Consider the following 22,734-nt stretch of genomic DNA (forward strand, 5'->3'; position numbering starts at 1 on the left):
TATTTTATTCTCTAAAGTTAAGTCACTGTCTTTACTTTTACTAAAGTAATTCTATTCATAACCATTTTTCATTTTTTTTTCTACTTTTCCTCCTTTCACTCCTCTGGGGCCAAAATGCTTTTGCTGCTGCTGCTCAGCTGCTCTCCCACTTGTGTTCTGGGGCATGAAGGCAGCCAAGGGACTTGGCGCCGACACCCTCTTGTTAAGATGCATCATTTCTACTTCACATATGCCCTTGGGTTCACCTTTCTGTAAGCTCACTGAGGATCATGTAGGGAGAGACTGGCAAAAAAAAAAAAAAAAAAAAAAAAGGCCCTCACTCCTTCTCTCTCAGCTCAGTGATTTCATCTCCTTTCTCTCCGTTTCTATAATTACCCTTGTTCATCTCTAGGTATAATTTGCTATTGACAATAGCAGACGTAGTCCCAGAGTTCTCCCCCATCACCCTGATACTCAGAGGCTTCTTTTGATTTCAACTCCAAATGATTAGTTAATGTAAACAATTGAATAAGACACCAGGAATATTACTTAATTCAATGTAAACATTTCACATTGTATATCAAAGCAGTACCTTGAACCCCATACATGCATCAATGTACAGAGTTACAATTTAATACAAAATAATTAATAAAAAAACACCAGGAATAAACAAATGCAAACATCTCGTAGTAACTCTATCAGTCATGCTTTCAATAACAAAAGACAGTATCTATAAAATAGTCTACAACGCCTCCTTTCATTAAGTCAGACCACCAGAGAGCCATGTGTCTAGACTATAATATGTTTGACTCTTAGGGAATGGCTTGACTTAATAGTGCTTTGGCTTATGCATTAAGCTTCCTAAGCCAATTGAACTCAACAGGGTGTTGTTGAGGACATCACCCACCAGTATCAACTTAATCCAACTCTTTATGAGAAACCATGGGAGAAGTTGTGTCTTACCATAGGATCCAGTGAGTGTATTTCTCCAACAACTTGAACAAATACTCTGCCACCTACTTGACTGTCTAGCTCTTTTGGCAATGATTTCCTTTTTCCTTTGGTTGCAAGGAATCTCAGGGACACCAGTGGTTGGCTAACTTCCATCTAGTGTTTAGGTATTTATAGAATTAATTTTACAAATAATTTTAACCCAAACTTCACTTTCTGGTCTTCCATTTATTTTTACTATTTTCTCTACATTTTAAAGCCTAAAAGATATGTGTGTTTTTGAAAACCACCTCCAACTATATCTGAGCTGATATTTAAGTAAGCAAATCATAAAACATGCTCGGTGAAGAATAAAACAGCCTTTAACTTATTCAGAGGCCATTTGTAGTCTAGATTATATAATGGAGAAAACACATTTATCCAGTGCTGGAAGTGTTTCCCTCACAACCATGAAAAGTAGAAACTCTCTGCCCATGATTTAAAGATGAGGAAACCAAAACAGAACATTTTAAGCAATAGAAACATCACAAGCGTAAGTGTGCCTTTATACTACTAATAAAAAACGTTAATTCCAAAAGCAGTTAACAATTATTCACTCCCTGTTGCAATTTATAAAGAAGTCTTCCAAACATTATTTCATTCAACTCTCACGGCACAATTTATGGAGATGCACACTTTTAGACCTCATCACGTACATGAGGAAAGTAGACTTGGATGGAATTTACAAACTGTTGGTCTGTTTCTTAATTTTCAGTCTTATTGCACTTTAAATGTACTTCACAAGAATCAAATCCCACCTTTCCCGAAGTTTTATTTGCTAATGACTTAAAAAAAATCCTGTTTGTTTCCTCTCCTTCCCCACCCTCCATCCCATTACCAATCCACTATCACCCAATTTCCCCCTTGTAGCTGCTCATATAATAATGGCAGTGATGATATTGATAATAACTGCATTAAAATTTTATTTTATGTCTATTGATGCATTTATTGATGCCTATTATGTCCTAGGTACTGTGCTTCGTAGTTCAATATAATCTGCACCCCCTCTTTCTAAGGTAGTTACCGTTTTCATTTCATAGAGTTTAATTAATAAGGTGGCAGGGTCATGTTCAAATCTAAATTTCAACTTCCAGAGCCTAAGTTGGAAGATGGCTAAACATGACGTAATTCAACCAGCTTATTTCACAGGGAGAGATACAGATATCCACCTTCCCAAGAACATAGAACCAGTTCTCCTTCCTGTCTCATAATCTTTTCTCCTTCTATGTAATCTCACACTCAGTGTGTGATTGAGCGTGTATGTATATGTGTGTATCTGTATGTATGTGTGTGTGTAGGTATGTAGGACAGCAGACGGCTAATAAAAAGGATTAAGGAGGATTCCTAAACTGGCAATGCTTAGCTCTAAAAAGAAAGCCTTAGCCTTATAGAATTGTCTCTAGCCTCGTAAGAAATCCTACAACTCTGGCTTCAGCCCCTGTTATTGCCCACCCCCGACCTTTAGGTCCCCCAGTGGGGTGGGCCTTGCTGCAGACACCTATGACTTCCATCCAGGATTCTTTTTTTAATCTCAGTCTAATTGGCTCACCCACCCTGTTGGGTTACTTAATTGGGCATAAGCATATTCCACAGATCTGATGCTATTGTGAGTTCTGCCTTCTCCTCCAAGGGGAATTCACTTGCTCTGTGTGCTCAGAAGGAAAGATATATTTCATGTTGTGCTCAGTTCACTGAAAACCTACATGAAATTGTTCCTGGGCCAGCAGAGCAGTCAGATAACACGACAAGCAAGGCTTGGTTGATTTCATTTACTTTCTTCTTTCTTTATTTTTTTTAAGGTGACATGGAAAGGGTACTGCACTTTGAGTCGTGAATCCTAGGCTAGGATTTGAGCCCTGCCAATCATTTCCTGTGTTCTTGGGCATCTTTTTAACACTCACTTTTTCCATCTGTGAATTGAATGGGTTGAATTTGATGACGTCCTTGAGTGGAGTCAGGGTGAAGCTCTTGGAATAGGAGTCATATTACCTATGTACCAAATCTCGTTTATTGCTTGCTGTGAATAAAGTTTTATTGGAACACTGCCACATTCACTTGTATTGTCTTTCATTGTCTCACAGTATGAAGACAGAGTTGAGTGTTTGCAACAGATACCTCATATCTGAAAAGCCTCAAATATTTACTATCTGGCTCTATTTGAAAAATGTTTGCCTACCCTTCCTTTATAACATAAATCACATTGTTTTAGCTCAAATTCTTCTTTTAACTTTCCATGGTACTTAGAATTTAAAAATAAAAAATGTCTTCACCAAAGCAGGCAAAGCCTTTTTTGATCTATGACTTCCTTACCCCATCTTTCATGTTATGTTTTCCCGTCAGACGTCTTTTTAGCTCATCCTCCTACTCATTTACTTATTATCTATTTCTGCCTCTTTGGTCATCCCCAAATAGGGCAAACACATTTCTACCTCAGGACCTTTGTATTTACTGTTACTTTTTTCTAAACATTCTTCTACCAGGTGGATTCCTTTTTTTAGATCTCTCCTCAAATACCTTTTTTAGATCCCTCCTTCATTTCTTTTTAGATCTATCTTCAAATACCTTCAAGTCGGCAAAGCCTTTTCTGACTACATTTCAAAACACAGCCCCTTCCACTTCTGGGTTTCCCAACCTCCTTCCCCCGCTTTACTTGTCTTTATAAGTCTTATCTCCCCCTACACCTTACCCATGTCTTTATTTGTTTTCTGTTCTCTCTCACAAGCTTGTAAGCTCCTTGAGAGCAAGACTTTTATCGATTTTGTTTACTGCTGTGACCTCAGAGCTGGAAAAGTAGTAGGTACTCAAATTTCAAATATATGATCAACTTTCAGCATTTATGTTTAAATCCACCTCAGCATAGATCTAGGTGATGTTGAGCCCTTGTAAGCAAGTGTATTTTGGTAAAAAGTGTGAAAGTCATTGAGTCCTGTGATTATTACAGCCTTTGCTCCAACATGCTGTGATGGTTTAAGAACCACATAAACCCCTCCTCAGAATGATTTTAGTCTGGATTGTTGGTCAATAAGTACTGAGTTTATAGGAAGAAATCTAATAAACAGTTTGACACATAGCCCTTCATCCTGTGGTCCCAAATAACCTCTTAGCCTTTACCTTTTATTTATATGGGACACACAGGCACACAACCACATGCAAACCACCTTTTCTTTCCAACTATCTTACCCTCTTTCATTCCTCTCCAGTTTTGCTTGCAGAGTTCATTCCTCCTGAACCACCTTTCCCCATCTTTGGCCAAATTCCCTGTTTCCTTTCTGATTTTAAATCATGCAGGAGAATTCTCTGACACCACAATTTCCAGACAATCCCTTTTTCAGACTATGTTGGGGCCCCTCCTCTGTGATCCCTCCATGTCTAAAAATAGCATTGCAAATAGCACAGCATAGTTTAATAACTTTCCTAAACAATAATTTGTTCTAACACCCCCTGCCCCAAATAATGGAATAATTCCTTGGCATAAGGAACTCTGTCCGTGGTTCTGAGCAATAGTTGTGCTTTATAATGACACCCTCTGCTACTGAGCTGCTCTTTCTAAGGGCCCTGTGCTCAGCAGGTCACATGCATTTGATCATATAAGCCTTACATCCACCCTGTGAGGGAGGAACTGGGTGCTTGGCATTGGTTTCTTTCCGTTATTTCAAGGAAGGAACACAGATGGCAGGCCCAGGGTGTATAGCTGGTGAACTTCACAAATACTGTGAAGGTTGTTAAAAGAGAGAGAGGGAGAGAGAATTGAGTCATGCCTTGTAATTTGGTAGTGGGGGCGGCATTTTTTTCTGCATTGGTATCAGTTCTACTATGTTTTTATATTCTAACTCTCAATATTTACACTGAAGAGTGATTTAAGAGTCAGGATATCAGTTTTCTATGTTCAGCTCTGGTACTAAGTAGCTGGGTGACTTTTAACAGGTTACTTTAACCTCTCTGAGGCTAAATAAATACAAACTTTGAGGACACAGACATGTTCACATGAAAATGAAGCAACCCAAGAGAGTTATAAATAAAAGTGAGGTATACATATATATATATAGCCCATAAATATTGTATGCAATTAAATATTTAAATATTTAAAATAGACATCTATAAGAAATATTTAAAATAGACCTCTATTTTAAATTGCACACAAAATTTATGGACATATTGTATATACACACACTATATAATTACGTGTATTTTTCTATATACTGATATGTGTGTGTATTTATAGGCACATATATAACTTTCTAATTAAATGTATATAATTTTATAAATTTCATAAATTTCAGGGATAAGCTGATGAAGAAATATGCTTTATCTCAGATCCATGTGGTGATTTTAATTGCTTTTGATTGATGATCAATCACTGAATAACAAATTACCTCACAGCTTTGTGACTTCCCACAATAAATATTATCGCACAGTTTCTGTTCCTCAAGAATCTGGGTGCCTTTTCTCTGGGTTTCTCGCCAGGCTGCAGGCATTTCAAGGCTCTGTTGGGGAGGGTCTGTTTCCTAGTAACCCGGTCCGCACACATAGTTACTGTTCGGATGCAGTGCCCTGTGAGGTCCCTGTTGACCGGAGGCTTCCCTTGGCTCCTTGCTGGGTAAATGTCTGCATGGAGCATCTCACAGCACAGCCCCAAAGGAGGGGGAGAGGGAGAGGTGAAGGGAAAGAGAGGCACAGAGGCAGAGGAAGCAGCAGGGGCAGCCAGGGAGAGGGGCCCGAGGTCCCTGGGACTCGGGGGACTCAAGCCACAAGCCGCCCAGCACACCTATAACATTCTCCCCCACTGGCTCTCAAATCCCCTCCACCTCCTCAGAGCTGGTTAACCCATGTGGTCCCTCTTGTCACCTCTGCACCATTTCGTCACACTCTTCTTCCAAGACGCTCTTCCCATAGCATTCTGTGTCCATCCCTCCGCACTCCTCCAGCCCTTTTCTCTATTTTTTTAAACCACACTTCTGTTTATTTAAAACCTGTGCAGACTTCAAAACGATAGTTCAAACATGATGTCCTCTCTGAAGCTTTCTCCGGAGGGCTGAGAAGTCCTCCTCCGTCTGTGTCCCAGTGTCCTGGATTTACAATGAGCTGGAAGTGTTCTGTCTTTCCTGACAGACTGGGGGCTTTCTAGTCTTCTTCTTTTTTTTTTTTCTTTTTCACATGTGTGAGTGGGTCTAGGTGCAAGACTATGGGCTTCTCAAGGACAGGGACTACGATGCATCCACCCCTCTTCTGCAGACATCATATATTGCACTCAGTAGGGGCCTTGCAGAGTTCATTGTGCAGTTGATTGACTTAAGTACCCAAGATGTGCTAAGTACTGAGCTGCCTTGCAACTTGAACTGTGTTAAGAATTATGGATGGAAATTTTTTAAACAGGCACAGACCATAATCTCTGAGGCTTGAAAATGTATCCTAATGATGAAGTTTTTTTTCAGATGCAGTGCTCTGGGAGTCAAGGGTCAGACTTCACCACTGATTTAGCAAGGCATATCCCGGCCTGATTCCCGCCCTGGTCTGCTTCTTCTCGCCCTATGCTCCTTTTTCTATTTGTCTCTCCCATATTGTGGCAGGAAAGAGAAACCTTTTCGTTAAACTCTGGTTCCCATCATTTATCTTGGCTGACCTTACAGCCCCCTTGGCCAGTGTGTTTTTCTCAAGGGACTGAGAGCATATAACTCAGGCAGGTTGGAGAACTGTTCGCCCTGGGGGAGCTGCATCTTTGCTAGGAATGACCGTTACCTAGCAAAAGCAAACTGCCCCAAGTCTCTTTAAATCCCCTCTTGTTTGCATGTGCCATGTTCACTGTCTATGAAGCTTTAATGATTTACACACATGTGTCTTGAAATTTGTAAGAAGTACAGTGGTAAAACAATATTTCACATTAAATTAGTATCTTGAATTTTCCAAAGGTATTTTTACACTATGTGATTCATGTAATCCCTGCACTAGTGGTAGGAAATATATAGTATTAATTGAATGTTGTAGGTGAAGAAATGTAAGCCTAGTGAGGGAACACGCTTTGCCTGAGATTGCACCGACAGGCGGTGTGAGAGGCAGGGTGAGACTTGGACTTCTGCATTTGGTGCTCTTCAATCTTGATCTAGTCTAGTTTTAGTGAAGGAAAAACATGGTAATTCTCCCATCTAGTCTGAAGATTGTAGCTTTCTTTCTTCCAAATAGTAGACAGTCAATGAGTGCATGTTAGCACTTTGGATTAAAGTGAACTGAAGGCCCAATATTTGTTTTTGAATTGTCTTGTAACAGTTCTCAGGTTGATTTGTGCCTTAGGTTCTGTCCACAATTACACAACTTGCCTTCCTGATTTCCTTGATGCCTTCCTGGCTTTTTTCCTTCCTTCCTTCCTTCTTTCTTTCCTTCCTTCCTCCATTCCTTCCTTCCTTTCTTCCTTCCTTCTTTCCTTCCTTCCTTCCTCCTTTTTTTCCTTCCTGGATTCCTTCCTTCCTTTCTTCCTTCCTAGATTCATTCATCCTTCCATCCCTCCCTTCCTTCCTTCCTAACTTCCTTCCTTTCTAGATTCCTTCCTTCCTTTCTTCCATCTGCTTTTTTATTCATCCACCTAGCATTATTATGAATCTTTCCAAATAGCAGACACTGAGTTCTTCACAGGGATGTTTTGGGGAGTACTTAAGAAGATTCCATCTCTATGGTGTTATTTATAGTCTAGTGAGAGAGATGGACTTATAGGTATCAGAAATGGATTTTAATCCCCTGTCACAAGGCTAGATGGAAAATTAGACATCAGATTCTTATGGACCATAAAATAATATAAAAATCTCCATCATTATCATCAGGTTATTATTATGAATGTTATTATCACTCTTTCTTTTTCCTCAGTCTTTCCACCCATTACCTAGTAAAAGCAGCTCCTGACCAATGTCTTCCTGATGTTCTATAAGCAATCTGAGAGCGTGACTGTGTCTATCTGTTTCCGTATCCCAGTGATAAGAATCGTACTCAGCAGATATACATTTGTTAGCTGAAGAGGATTGAAAACTGTAGATTAAAGTATCACTTAAGAAATATTAGAAGTAATTGTAGACACTCTCCCCAAGAAGAGATGCCTGGATGGGGTGGCTGAGTGGTCTTTGAATTGAGGACCATAGTGGTAAGTTGAGGGCTGTCACTTGTCTCTCCTGCCCAGGGAGTTTGCCCGTTGGAAGGTGAGGAACACAGCCATCGAGAGGAGGGATCTGGTTCGTCATCCGATGCCCCTCATGCCGGAGTTTCAAAGGAGCATCCGCCTGCTTGGCAGGAGACCCACCACTCAGCAGTTCATCGACACCATCATCAAAAAGTACGGCACCCACCTGCTCATCTCAGCCACCTTGGGAGGTAGGTCAGCAGCACCTGGGCCACAGTCCCAGCACACCTTCTGACCAGGTTGGGAAGGAGAGTGGGATGTCCCGACCAAAGCCTTCTTAGGCTCTCTGACATCCTACATCATGTAAAAGCATATGTTGCCCCATGAGCCAACTTGTCTTAGCCATTGTTTGTGGTCAGATCAGAGTGGATAATTCAGTTCTGTGGGGCAGTCCCATTTGAGGGTTTGCCAACTTTGGTGGACATATGGCTTACTATTGGAATTGGCTCAGGTTGTTAGACATGCTTATTCTGATCATTGTTTCAGTTCCACTGAAATGGGATCTGATCTGGGGAAATGATTAAATTTCAGATATTATTTAGAGGATTTTCTTTGCTTACTGAAGTCTACTCTAGGGGATGATAACTTGAGGTTATCATTTTACAAATGGGCTATCATTTGTACATCATATAAACCTTGAGTAGATTCAAAGGAAGTCAGACTAATTGCTCCACCTTGCTTTGTCTTACCCATCTCTCCCCATCAGGTTTAATCAGTTTTTGAGAGAGTAAGGGAAAAAGGGTTAGATGAAGGGGATGAAATAAATGTGAGAAGAATGGTTGAGATACGGTACAGATTAGACATACGTTTAGACACTTATGGGTCTTTTCAGCACACACCATTGGATATTATGTGGGATCCCTTAAGCATCAATTTTCTGCCATAGCATCTGGGGCTGCTGAACTTTGAGAAAGCCCTTTGGGTGATGGACAACCACACTGATTTGCTCATACAGCTGCCAGGTGAGTGAGACATGGCCCATGCCCACTGAAAGAGGTCCCCTTCTTGTCAGAGTCAGGGTGGACTGAGCTGTGATTATAACAGGAGATATCCTCCTTCAGAGGACAGTTGAACACCACAAACTGGAGTGGTCAGTGCAAACTTCATGAAGGAAGTGACAGTTAAGCTTGATGGGGGCCAGTTAGGTAATGGAAGGCAGTGGAGCTTTCAAAGGTGAGCACACAGTGTACAATTTAAGGATGACCAGATTAGTCATTTGATAATGGGAATATGGGTGGAGAGATGAGAGATTCGTTGGGCAAAATCATTCACTCTTACAATAATATTAGCTGCTACTTAATGAGTATTTGCCACATAGCAGGCATTGCACCTTTTCTTTGGTTCAGAAGCACAAGTCATATTGCCTTCATTTTATGGGTAAGGAAGCTGCGACCCAGAAGATGAATAGCTCGTAAGCTACAAAGCTAAGTTTTTAACTCAGGGTTTTCTTTCTACACATCCTGCATCATATTTCTGATCCAACATCATTTATTTCACCAACCCACACACGTACTCCAACAGCCAACCAACTAGCTGTGGTTTGTTGCTAGTCAGCTACTATATTACGTAGGACTTTGGATAGTAAATTCTATTCTATTATAAAGTGAAAATGTACTCCTTTCTGCGTTGAGTATAGCATTAACCTGCACCCTTTTGCTTGAATATCTCCCACCTCCCAGTTCACTTGGGAAAAAAGTACTTGAGACCAGTTCAATTCTTCCATTAAAAGCTGTGCTTTGGTCTGAGTCCCTGGAAATCTGAAGTAGCAAAGATCGTTCTCCCTCAATGAAATATATTTTTAATTTCTTCAAGGCAAGGTGGTGAATTATTCACAGATCCTTGTTCCTTTTCTGTTTTTACAGCACAACATTTTAAAATATGCAAAGCATTGAATTGAGATTTGGTGTTGGACAGCAGGCCTTAAATGTTCCCTCAGCCCTCAGTGTGGAGGAGAAAGGGAGAGGGAAGGAAAGAGATTTATTGTTGATTAAGCAGTACATGCTAGAAACTGTGTGAGGTCTTTGGTCTTTTTTTTTTAGACTGAGTGTCATTCTGTCTCAGGCTAGAATGCAGTGGCATAATCACAGCTCACAGCAACCTGGGTGATGGACAACCACGACTCCTGGCTAAAAAGATCCTTCTGCCTCAGTCCCCTGAGTAGCTGGGACTACAGGAGTGCACCACCAGGTTCAGCTGACTTTTAAATTTTTCATAGACCCAGAGTGCTGCTCTTGCTAAGTCTGGTCTTGAACTCCTGGCATCCAGCAATCCTTCCTTCTCAGCCTCTCAAAGTGCTAGGGTTGATAGCATGAGCCACTGCACTCTGCCTGAAGTCCTTCTCACATCGTCATTTTGTTCATTCATTTATGGGGGAAATAGTCCTTAATGACCCGCTATACAATGTGAGAGAAGGGATGTGGCAGTTGTAGAGAATGAAGGGGCAGGTAAGTCTGATCCACACCATCCTGCCTGCTGCTCCTCACCAGCTCAGTGTCACTTTTCTAGTAATTTCATGCTCTAAGCCTCAGTTTCCTCTTTTATAAATAGTCACAATAGTAGTACTTCCTTCATGCATATTTTGAGAATTAAATAAAAGGATACATTAAAGGTGCTTATCACACTGCCTGGCACCTAGCAAAGAGTTGCTATTGCCATTGTTATTGTTTTTATTATCATTATCATTTTTATGATTGTTATTGTTGTTGTTATTTAATGCATCTAAGGGCCTTAGGGACCCAAGAATCAAGCCCAAACCTGTCACTCACTGGATGAGTGGGTGATATTGAGAAATTCACTTTCCTATTTGGGTATCGGTGTCTACATCTATATATGCAGAGATGCAGAAAATGTTATTCATTATATATTTTTTCTAAACACCCTATATTCATTGACAAGGTGAACTATTTGAGGTGTTAAGCAAGTTCACAAGGGCATAAGCAAGCAACAAAAGATGATTCTTTAATTGTCACCCATGGGGTAAATAACAGTGTTTGTTTGGCTCCATAGGGGGAGGGAACAGGAAGGACGGGAGTAGAAATGAAGACGTGGAGCTGATGGGAGGGCCAACAGCTAATACATGCACATTTCCAGGGGCTCCCCAATTCTTTGTGATATCTATTAGACTCATAAAACAGGTAGAATGAATGATCTTCTTACAGAGGGTGGTGAAGGGAAGAATTCTGCATATGGAAGCTCACACAAGAAAACGGGAGTAGAAATTTTTCTTCATCTCAAGCATAGTTTTGGTGGAAGGAAACACATGGAAGCTGGTGCCCATGTGACTTTATGATTCATCTCTCATGTACGATTGTTTGTGCATGGAAATGCACACCTGCCTGCATAGACTGCTGTGCACAAATGCCTACTTGTACTTGGATGTGATTTCTACTCATGGGCATACATACACGTGCATTACACACACATGTGCATTTCACACATATGTGCGATGCAGCATAGACATACTTAATATATGTGTATACGTGAGCTTAAATATGCATGTATGTGTGTGTGTGTGTTGCATGGATGTCTTTTTATACACGAGGGGCTCATATTTTTGTTCAGACGTGTATGTTTGTGTGTATTCGTCATTTCTCAGCCCACATGTTGGGAGATTGCCCCTTCAGTAAGAGGGAGGCTGAGAATAAAGTCACAGGGGCCATCAAAGCAACCTAAAGTCTAGACATCCTCACCTCCTATCTGGGAGTAACATTTCCTATTGCTCCCACCTCATCCTCCATCCTGTGTGTGTATTTCTGTGTGTGTGTGTGTGTCTCAGCTCATTCCCTTCTGAGAGAAGGTGCTGCAGAGAATGAGGGAAAGTCCCCTGGAGGCCTGGAAAACTGAGGACCGGCCTACATGGGGTGAAAAGGCAAATTGAAGGAATGCCCAAGTGGAAAGCAACTCTAAAGAGAGCATTCTCTTAATAAACAAGAAATTAAGTCTTAATAATGCAGTAAGAAGCCCATTAACCCCTCTTGATCTAAGATTTGCTTCTGCCAGTTCTCTGTCCAGAGGGAACTGGGCTTATTTCACCTTCTCCTTCACAGGCCCCTCAGAGAGACTGAGCTGACACTTGAAATGCTTATTTCCTCTGCCTCATGGCTCTAATTCTTGGCGTGCTTACTTATATAATCATTTACCTGTCCACCTGTCTCTCTGTTCATCCACTCATTCAATCATCTATCCAGCCATCCGCCTACCCATCCATTAATCCATCAAATGATAACTGAATATCCACTCTTCATCAGACTCCAGAAAAAGCCTTGGACATTAGAATGATGGATTGGCTAGAGTCCTTTTGTGCCTCCCCACAGCTCGCTGCCCCTGAAACTCAAAGTCAAATTGGGTATTAAGTCATTTTTAAGCCAAATCTATTTAGATTTTTTGGGGGTCCAAAGAACAGAAGATCATGCTGACTGTAGTTAGTGGGGCCTTCTTGGAAAAGAGCAAACATGAGTGTCTTGTTCTGAGGTCAACCCAAGTCCAGGCATGTGTGCATTAGATAAAATGGGGGCCTGGGAGAGAGTAAATAGTTATCGGTCTGGTCTAGGTTATGAGTGAGGCATTGAGACAGGCTTCTCACAGGAAGGTGGTGATGTTTTAAGTGACATATGAAAGATGAATATGTGCTAACCAGGTAAAATCCACTAACATAGGGTCCTAACAATGAGAGAAAGTGGGGGCACATTTGTACATGGTACAAACCCAGAGAAAAGTGAGTGATATAATGGAAGGGGCTGGATCATCCAGGCCTTGTGGCCCACTTTATCTACGAGGACACAGGTGCCCTTCCCTGACCTGTTCCCCTGAATCCTTCCACCTTGGCTATTCCCCTGGTATATTGAAGTGACCTCCTGTGACTCTGTGGCCCCAGACCAGCACTGGCCATTAGTGTGAGCCACACATGCCATTTTAAATTCTCTTAGAAAGTAAAAGGAAAAAGAGCAAATCGTTTACAATACATCATATTTAACATTATATCCAAAATGTTATAGTTTCAACATATAATTAACAGAACAAAGTATTAATGAGAAATTTTGTATTTTTTAGACTGAATCTTAGATGTCTGGTGTGTGGTTTGTAATTATAGCACGTCTCAGTGTCTTGATCATTTGTCACCCCCGTACCTGTCAAAGTGCTCAGCATAGAAACAATGCTCAAGGCCTGCCGGCGACGCTAAGCTGAGTGGGTACAGTGGGGAATGGCTGAGGGGAGATGGTTACTTCTCTACAAGGTGAGGGTGAGGCTGGAGGAAGCTCATCAGAGAAAAGATGCCCTGGAAGATTGTCAGGGGTGTACAGTGGTATTCCACAGGTAGAGGAGGGGGTAGTAAGAGGAAGTGACATTAGAATTAGCCCCAGAAAGCTGCAATAGGATTTCAAAAGCCAGACATTTAGGTGAGGGATAGAATGGAATTCCTTCTGAAAGTAAATTGTGTTTTGTATTCAACTCAAAAAGTCATCAACATTCTAAAGATGTTTCGATTGTCCTAGATAGCAGGCTTTGGATCTCAGAACATACCAATAGTTTTTGTTCTCTGAATATCCTTTTGTACTGAATTGACTAGCTGTAAGTATAAATATCACAAAATTAATAATTTGCGATAATCAAATAATGCCAGCTAATACTTCCATAGTGCTTACTAGGTGGCAGGAAGGGTTCAAGTATTTCATGTAATTAACTAATTTAAATCTATTATGACTCTACAAGGTAAGTACGGTTAGCATCTCCATTTTTAACACAGAGAAACTGAGGCACAGAGAGGTTAATACAGGTAGTTCAGAGGTCTAGCTCAGTTTCTGTGCCTTAACGATTATTCCAGACTTTTTTTGAGTGCTGCAATGAACCAGACATTGTACTGAAGACTTCACATGTAGTAACTAATTTATTCTTTTTAGTAATTCAATGAATTTGGTACTCTTTTTCTCCCAATTTTGCTAATGAATAGAATGAGGAATGGGGAAGTTACTAAATGTGCTCAAGTTCACAACGTTGGTAGTGAGAGGAGTCAGGAGTGTGAGTGTATTTTGCAGACTTTTCTTCAGCTTTATTTCTGGAATTCTTGTGAAAAAATTTGTTACTCAAAGTATAAATTATTATAGCTTAATAATTTTAGTAATCTATGTATGAATTTCTAAGAAAATATTCATGAATGAAATCAATACATTTGTCTTACATCTGTATTTATATAACTTCATCTATCACTCATTCATTAATTCCTCTGTCCAAATCCTACCTGTTTATCTATCTGTCATTTATCCATTAATTCATTCATCTATCTAGCAATGAGTGGGGGGAAAGAGAAAAAGGAATGGAGAAAGAAATGAGGGAAGGGGAAAGGAGAGAGTAGGAAAGAGGGAAAGAAGGACCTGAATGAAAATGAGGGAACAGGGGGAGAAAAGAATGAGAAGGGAGTGTCTATGACAAAGACGTCATTTTATAGACAAGACTGAATTTTCTCAGAAGAGGGGCAGTGATGCTAGTGAGAAGTATGAGGTGGATTTGTAGGGGCTGGACTTCAGTTGTTGAGGGTTTGCTAATGATCCCTGTTCCAGGATTGAATGCACATGTGTGTAGAATGCACATGTATGCATGCACATGTGTAGAAAGCACATCCAAGTATAAGTAGGCATTTGTGCACATTAGTCTATACAGATAGATGTGCATTTCCATGCACACATAATCATACATTATGGGGACAGAGATAAAACGGCAACTTTGATTTTTAGAGACAGAAGGAAATTTGGGCAGTACTAGTTGGAGATTCAAGCCTGCTTTCAGTATCCAGGCCCCTGTACCCTGCCTCCCACACCAGAGCTCAACAGGCTTTCTTATCATCTTCACTTTCCCACACAGGGGAGGAGGCTTTGACCATGTACATGGACAAAAGCCGCCTGGACAGAAAGTCAGGGAATGCCACCCAAAGCGTGGAAGCTCTGCACCAGCTTGCATCGTCCTACTTCGTCGACCGTGATGGCACCATGAGAAGGCTCCATGAGATCCAGATATCAACTGGGGCAATCAAGGTACAGCTGGAGGGTGGGTTTGGGTAGCAGGTTCTCAAAACAATAGCACTGCAATATGGATATTCTGAAAGCAGATGGTCACAGACAGTTCCTGGCTTCATCACCATATATAGCTCACAGGGCCCACTGCCAACTGCTTTGTGTGATGTTGTCATGTGCCCGGTAATGCCATCAACCTTGATATTAGGACGGCCATAGGTACTGACTCTTAGAGTACCCTGGTGATTGTTGTGGCCAAATTATCAACAGTCCTCTCGTTCACTCTTAAAGTTATCCTGTGTGGTTGATATCATACCCCCTTTTTAGGGGTAGAAACTGGATCTCTAAATAGGTCAAGGTTGTCCTTGAGGTTAGCAAGAGTCAAATAACTGATGCCCTGCCCAGCAATACTGTAAACACCTCTGTTTTTAAATTTCTTCCTTCCTACCTCCCATTTTACCGGTAAGAAAACTGAGGCCTCATATTTAAAACCTTTTCCTCTGGATTAGATAGAGAATGTCTTATTAGGGATTGGAAATCTCTCTAGACTAAAGGTCAGCAAATGGCTTTCTGTAAAGGGCCACGTGATGAACAGTTTGGGCTTTGTGAACCTTTGGCCTACGTGGCTCCCACTCAATTCTGCTGTTGTAGCACAGAAGCAGCCACAGACAATAAACAAACAAATGGGCATGGTCGTGTTCCAATAAAACTTTATTTACCAAGACAGGCACTCTGCTGTTGGCTGATCCATGGTCATCTACACAAGCATGGCTTAGTGGAACCTGCTAAGGTGGTGGAAATGCCCACATCAGTGCTCGTCAACATAGTAGCCACTAGTTACTTGGGGTTATTGAACACTTGAAATGTGGCCACCAGAGAGCCGAATTTGTAAGTTTATTCACTTTCAGGGAATTTACAGTTAAACAGTCACATAGAATAAAAGCAGCTCTGGACTTTTCAGTTCCATGCCTTAGAGCATAGGGATGTTGCCAAGATTCCATTTAAAATCCAATAAATTCAGAGACTACCTCTATACAGAGAATGTGGAGGTGGGTACCTTCTTGATAGAACAACTTTCTTCTTCTGAGGGTTCCAATGCAGATTTTTTTTCTATCTCAGATTTTCTTAAACCAGAGTTGAAACTTGCATTTTTCTTCTCCATTTTCACTCTGATTTCGTTTGAGCAAAATACAGACTTACCTTTATGTTAAGACTTTCTGAGATATCTGCAGTGAAAAGGGGTGGGGCTAGGGAGATTCTGACAGATGAGTCAGAAACTGAGGAGGAGGGTGAAGAGTGTGTGAGGGAGCCGGTCGCTGAGGAGGGAAGTGGTAAGGAGAAAACTAGATCAAATCAACAAACAAAGGGCCAGTTTATCCAAGGAGAATCGCCTATAGTGGGGGATGATGTTGTTAGGGAACTCGGTGCAGAGAGATGGATCTTTATGAAGCCATCAGAGTCCTGAAAAGGCCTGGTTTTCATTATCACTAAATGGTTGGTTCTCTTCCCCCTGGATGGGTTGTGGAATTGAGATATTGAAGCTCTGTCAGAAGATAATCCTCTTTTGTGCATCCTAGAAGCACAGTCTGCCTCGGTAGGAGGAATTTCTCAGAGAAATTGCACAGAGGCCTCTCAAGAAACAGTTCTTACCCTAAGCACTGCCTTCTACAGTAGTTTGGCCCCAGGGTTTTTCCTGCCATTTCTTGATACTACCTCAAGACACAGTTGACCGGACCTTGTCTCACTACTGAATTTGTTTAAGGCCAGCCACTGACCAAGTGGAGCTTTGCTCATTTGCCCTCACCACTGTGGGTATCTTTAGTAATAAATTGGTAGTTTACCTCCTTACTCAATAACAACCATATTAAAAATAAACTATTTATAAAATAAAACCAATTTAATTATGTAGTTTTGTGCCCCAAGAGCTAAACACTTCAAAAATTGGATCTCTTTACCTGTGGAGGTGGGTCAGAGCATTACTAACATTTTGTGGATGGGAAAATTGAGGTTTAGAAAGAGAAAGTTATTGATCTAGATTTTACAGCTGGAGAAACACAGAGGTGGTAGGGATGGCTAATTCTCAAGTCACCATTTCCTACAATGAATTCTGTGTCTTTATATTGCTAACATCAAAACAACTCTTAATAATGGGAAGCAAAGGCTGAAGAAATGATGGGGCTTCTTTTCATACTGAATAGTTTATTTCAAGGTTGTCTTTTGAATAACTGTGCCCTATCCCTATTATCCACCACCCCAGGTTTTTTAAGATCAGGTTTTAGAAATGAGCAGCCATAAGATTAGGGCATTGTTCCTTTTGTGCACTGATTATACTTTTTGCTGAAACTTCTTTTGGAAAATAAGGATAATTTTATTGTTCTTGTCTAACAATAATACGTACATACTCATTGCAATTTATACAGATGCTTTGTAATGAAATGCTCATTATTGAACACGTACCATGTGTTGGATATTTAGAATCATCATATCTGCTCTCACAACCTCCCTGGAAGAGATTCCCTAGCTTTGCTTTGCAGAAGCTTAGAGAAGTGAACTGACTTCCTTAGATCACACAATAAATAAATGATCTGGCCTGGATTTCACACTGACTTTCCTGGTTCCAAAGTCCATGCTTTTGAAATATAATGCCTCAACTGAGTAGTTTATAAAATACTTACAACAGCCTTGTGGAATGAGAACCACAGAAACCAGACCTCTAGGGTGGACACTTGACCTCTGTGCTGGTTTACTCAGTGACAGCCTAGGACGGTGGTCTCAGACATAGACCAGGTGCTCAGGAAGTGGCGATTGACTCAGGCCAGGAGACTTTTTCTGCCAGCTTTGCTCTGCTAGGGGATGACTCGTCAGGGTCTATCCTAGCCAAGGACAAGCTGTCTCACACTTTCATTTGATGCCCACTCCAGGTCACAGAGACACGCACTGGGCCTCTGGGCTGTAACAGCTACGACAATCTGGACTCTGTGAGTTCTGTCCTTCTGCAAAGCACGGAGAGCAAACTGCACCTTCAAGGTAGGAAGCTGGTGAAGAAGATGGGGTTGGTGTCACAGCAAACAGCACACGTGTGATGTGGAGCAGGGGAAGATAAGGAGGGATGGTATAAAGGGAGAATGAGGAAGACGGAGCACAGAAAAACGAATGAAAGCTACAAATATGGAAATATGCCAGTTAAGATAGGGATATATTTTCTATAAGATATTTAGAATTTTAATATATACAGGACATTAAATTCATAATCATCCATTCATTTTCAGATAGACAATAAGGGAATTTGAAGTTATCTGATTATTTTGAAGAAAATGTCTGAACAGTATTATTTATAGATGTCCCAGACAAAATATATATTAAAGTTTCATATCATATAATCTGAATTTTCTGCATTATTGCCTTTGATTTTCAATTTGTTTTGGCAGAGTTTATTTAAATCCCATCAAATATAGGGTGTTTTATAGAATTTTTGATTCTCTGTAATTTTTCTTCCTCCTTATTTGCTAATCATTCATAGTTTTAAATATATACCTAGACACACACACTTTTGCAGAGATTACAAATGACAATGCTAAATTCTGTCTAGGGTATAGACAGAAAAATACTCTCTGATGTGTCTGGTGATAATGCAACCATTATAGGGATCGATTTGTTGATATTTGTAAATATTTGCATTTGTTCGATGTCTGTTATACATCAGGTATAGATGCTCTTTATATATACAGCTGGACCATTAACTTAAAGAAATATACCCGATAATGTAATAATTTCACTCTTATTAATTCATATCATAAAGAGGAGAAGAGATTGCAGAGAAAAAAATTGACAAGGGTTTAAATATACACAATACTGTTATAAAAATAATTTATAGTATCAAAAAATTAAGATCTCAATTTCTTACAAGAGAAGAATAAGTGAATTATGTCGTATGTAAATCACATAATGTTAAACTGATACTAAAATGTTTATAAGGAATTTCCAGGAATATGTGAAAATTATTTGATATAATGTTAATTAATACATAGAAGATTTCTGATTGAATGAATGGCATGATTTTAACAATATAAAAAGATAAGCAATACTAACACAGCAAAGGGAATATGTCAAGATGATCAAAGAGCTTATCTCAAGATGGTTAGGCTATCATGGTTAGATGATATATTTACCCTTCTAGTTTCTTTTCTAATTTTTCTACAATGATCATGTGTTAACTTTATGGTCTGAAAAAAATGACATGATTTAACTTTGAACAGACTGAAAACATGACCTTCTGGAAAGGTATGTCATAAAGGTGATTCTGAATGTTGGTGGGAGGAAGTTGGGTTGAGATTGGCAGGTGGAGCTCAGCAGAGCTTAATGTGGCTTTTATATTCTGGCAACTATTTGATTCATGCTCCTGTTACAGAAAGAAGATGATTAGAAAACGGTGCATGGAGGGCTTGGTGGTGTCACTTGGGAGCAATGGGAGCAGGGAATGACAATCCCTCAGGGAAATTCAGGCCAAGAAAGTGGTTTACTGTTAAAACAACAAATACCAAAATCTCAAATACACAGAGAAGAATCCTACCCACTTTGGGGTAAACATAGAAGGTTTTGCTAGTGCCAGTTAAGAAAGTAGGTAAAAAAGACTGATCTTCCCTGGGTGTGCCAGGATTTCTGAGGTATTCATGCAGGTGATACCTAAAGTGACTGTGAAGCAGGAGCCAGGATTGGAATATGGGCAGTTTGGCTTTCGTCAGTTTCATTGCATGCTGAGCACGCTGAGGGTGGAAAGACCTGTGAGTTATAATTGAAATATACTTAGAGGCAAATAATTAGATGTTACTACCAAGGAAGTTATTGAGATCTTAGGAACATTTAGAGGCCGATTTACCCTGAAGCTAGTGAAGCTCCAGGTCCAGGCATCCTGCACTTTCCAAGTCCCCACCGTCTAAAGACAAATTTAATTTCATATCTAATTTTGAGTTCCTTCCCTCAAAAACCAACTATTTATAAGACACTGGTTCTCCCAGGCCCAGATATGCTACTGGGAGTTATGCTATTCATAAAAGGGAGGAGGCAGCCTCATTCTTGTCTAGAAGGATCAGACCATACCTGGAGCCTTGGGGTCCACATTTGAGCAGCACACTGCAAAAGGGACGTTTATAAGCTGCAGTGTGTCTGCAGGAGGAAATCCTATGATAAATAGTGAAAGAAGGTTAATGTGGAGCAGAAAGGACTTGTCTTCAGACACCTAAAGGGCTGCCTCTCAGGAAAGATAATCAATTTCACTAATTTGGATAAAATAGGCCAAGCTCAATCTAGCAAAAGGGAGAAAGTTAGAAAGATACCAACTTTAACTCAGTATAAAGTAGCTCTTTCTAATGAACATTTATGCCCAACTCTGAAATAACTTGCTGAAGGATGTAGAGACTCCTTGTTATCAGAGAATAATAAGTAGGTTATGTTTGGTAGAAACATTATAGAGATTATTTAAGAATCATTTATGTTGGGCGATCAAAGTAGATTTTTTTTTTTTTTTTTTGCAGTTTTTGGCCAGGGCTGGATTTGAACCTGCCACCTCCAGTATGTGGGGTCAGTACCCTACTCCTTGAGCCAAAGGCGATGCCCCAAAGTAGATGGTTTTAAGTTCTTCCTAATTCTGATCCTAGGATTTTATGAAAATGATGAATCATAATATCTTTATTGAAACTAACATGCCAGAGGGAGGGTAAAAGGTGGGACCACACCTATGGAGCATATGACAAGGGTGCAAGTCAAATCTGTCAAGTGTAGAACATAGATGTTTTGCCACAATAATCAAGTAAATGAGGTGAAAGCTATGTTGATTGGTTTGATCTAACCACATCAGATTGTATATAAAAAAAATCAGCACATTGTACCCCACATATACATGAATGTATTCATGATCTATGTGTATTTGACTTAATAAAAAAATATGTAAAGAAAAAAAACTAACATGCCAAAGTCAATACTAGATCCTGGGCATATAAACACAAATTAGTTCAATTAAACAAATAATTTTTAATAGTCCATGTTAGCAATAAGCTAGTCAAAAGAAAAAAGTATTAAAGAAGGCAGATATGTCCCCCACCCAGGAAATATACACTCTATTGGAGAAGATGGGCTTGAAGCAAACAAGTGCAATGAATTTTAATGAAAAAGAACTACAAGGGTTATGTGGTATCAGATGGTATGGGGACTTAACTTCATAGGGAATCAGGAAAGTTTTCTGCAAATAAGATATACAGGATGAGACCTGAAGGATAAATGGAAGGTAGGATCTTAAATACAGAGGCAGACAAAAGAATCTTTATCAAGGGGCATTTGAGGAAATGAAAAATTCTTAGGAAATTAAAGCAGAGACATCAATGGTGAGAAAGACAAAATAATCCCTCAAATCCTAGAAGGCCTCTGCAGAACATTAAAGAGTTGAGCATCAATTTGAAAGCAATGGATACCATGGAAATGTTTTTTAAAAGGAAGTATGAGGCGCCTGTGGCTCAGTTGGTAAGGCTCCGGCCCCATATACAGAGGGTGGCATGTTCAAACCCGGCCCTGGCTGAACTGCAACCAAAAAATAGCTGGGCATTGTGGCGGGCGCCTATAGTCCCAGCTACTTGGGAGGCTGAGGCGACAGAATTGCTTAAGCCCAGGAGTTGGAGGTTGCTGTGAGCTGTGTGATGCCATGGCGCTCTACCGAGGGTCATAAAGTGAGACTCTGTCTCTACAAAAAAAAAAAAAAAAGGAAATATGAGGAAAAGTGATATTTTGTAAGATTACTCTGACTCTTGTGTGGGCAATTAATTAGAGAGAGGTGGATTAGAGGTTGGCAACAGTCGTGAGCAACTGCAGAGCTCAAGATGAAATGCCAGAGATTCAGACCATGGAGGTACTAGTTGGGGTGGAAAGAAACTGATCAATTCTAGTTACTTATGAGGCATTGTGACCAGGATTTAGTGAAAAGACCATGAAGAATTTAAATAATTGGATAAATGGGGTTTGAGGATAAGATAGAAAGGATAGCCAGGCAAAGACCTAGGATTCAAGGTAATACATAACCTAAAGATAATAAATGGAATACATCGCATTGTGGGGATTCAGAAAAGGGAGTGATTCATTCTGTCCAGGTAGAGGAGTCAAAGGCAAAAACAAAAGATATCTGAATAAGGATTATGTTCTTCTGGTGGAAGGTAAAGCAAATGAGCTTCTCAGATATGAAGCAGAAGATTATTTCATGACTTTTGTGCAGGCTAATACTTATTCAGGAGAATGCAAGAAGCACAAAATATACACAGGAGAAGACTGATAAATTGGACTACATTAAAATGTAGACTTATTAAAATGTAATATAAATGGAATAAAAATGTAAGCCACAGAGTAGAGGAAAATATTTACAATATATGTGCCTGACAGAGTACTCATATATACTATATATGTATATTTGTGTGTGTATAATATATTTCAGTATATAAAAATATATAAGAATATATTTAAATATGTAAATATAAAAATATATTTAAGTATATAAATATATATAAGAATATACTTCTGTATATAAATATATGTATATAAGCATATATTTATGTATATATCAGA

General features: G+C 39.9%; 1 protein-coding gene across 1 annotated transcript in view; it reads left to right on the top strand.

Moving 5' to 3' along the window:
• BRINP1 (BMP/retinoic acid inducible neural specific 1) overlaps positions 1–22,734 on the top strand; it is a 192,052-nt gene that overhangs the window by 107,106 nt on the left and 62,212 nt on the right. Inside the window, exons 3-5 of the mRNA XM_053576437.1 lie at positions 8,129–8,319; positions 14,984–15,153; positions 18,054–18,159. Of these exons, the coding sequence (XP_053432412.1) occupies positions 8,129–8,319; positions 14,984–15,153; positions 18,054–18,159 (467 nt within the window). The remainder of the gene's footprint in view (positions 1–8,128; positions 8,320–14,983; positions 15,154–18,053; positions 18,160–22,734) is intronic.

This window comes from Nycticebus coucang, chromosome 2 (assembly GCF_027406575.1).
Source record: "Nycticebus coucang isolate mNycCou1 chromosome 2, mNycCou1.pri, whole genome shotgun sequence".
NCBI lineage: Eukaryota > Metazoa > Chordata > Mammalia > Primates > Lorisidae > Nycticebus > Nycticebus coucang.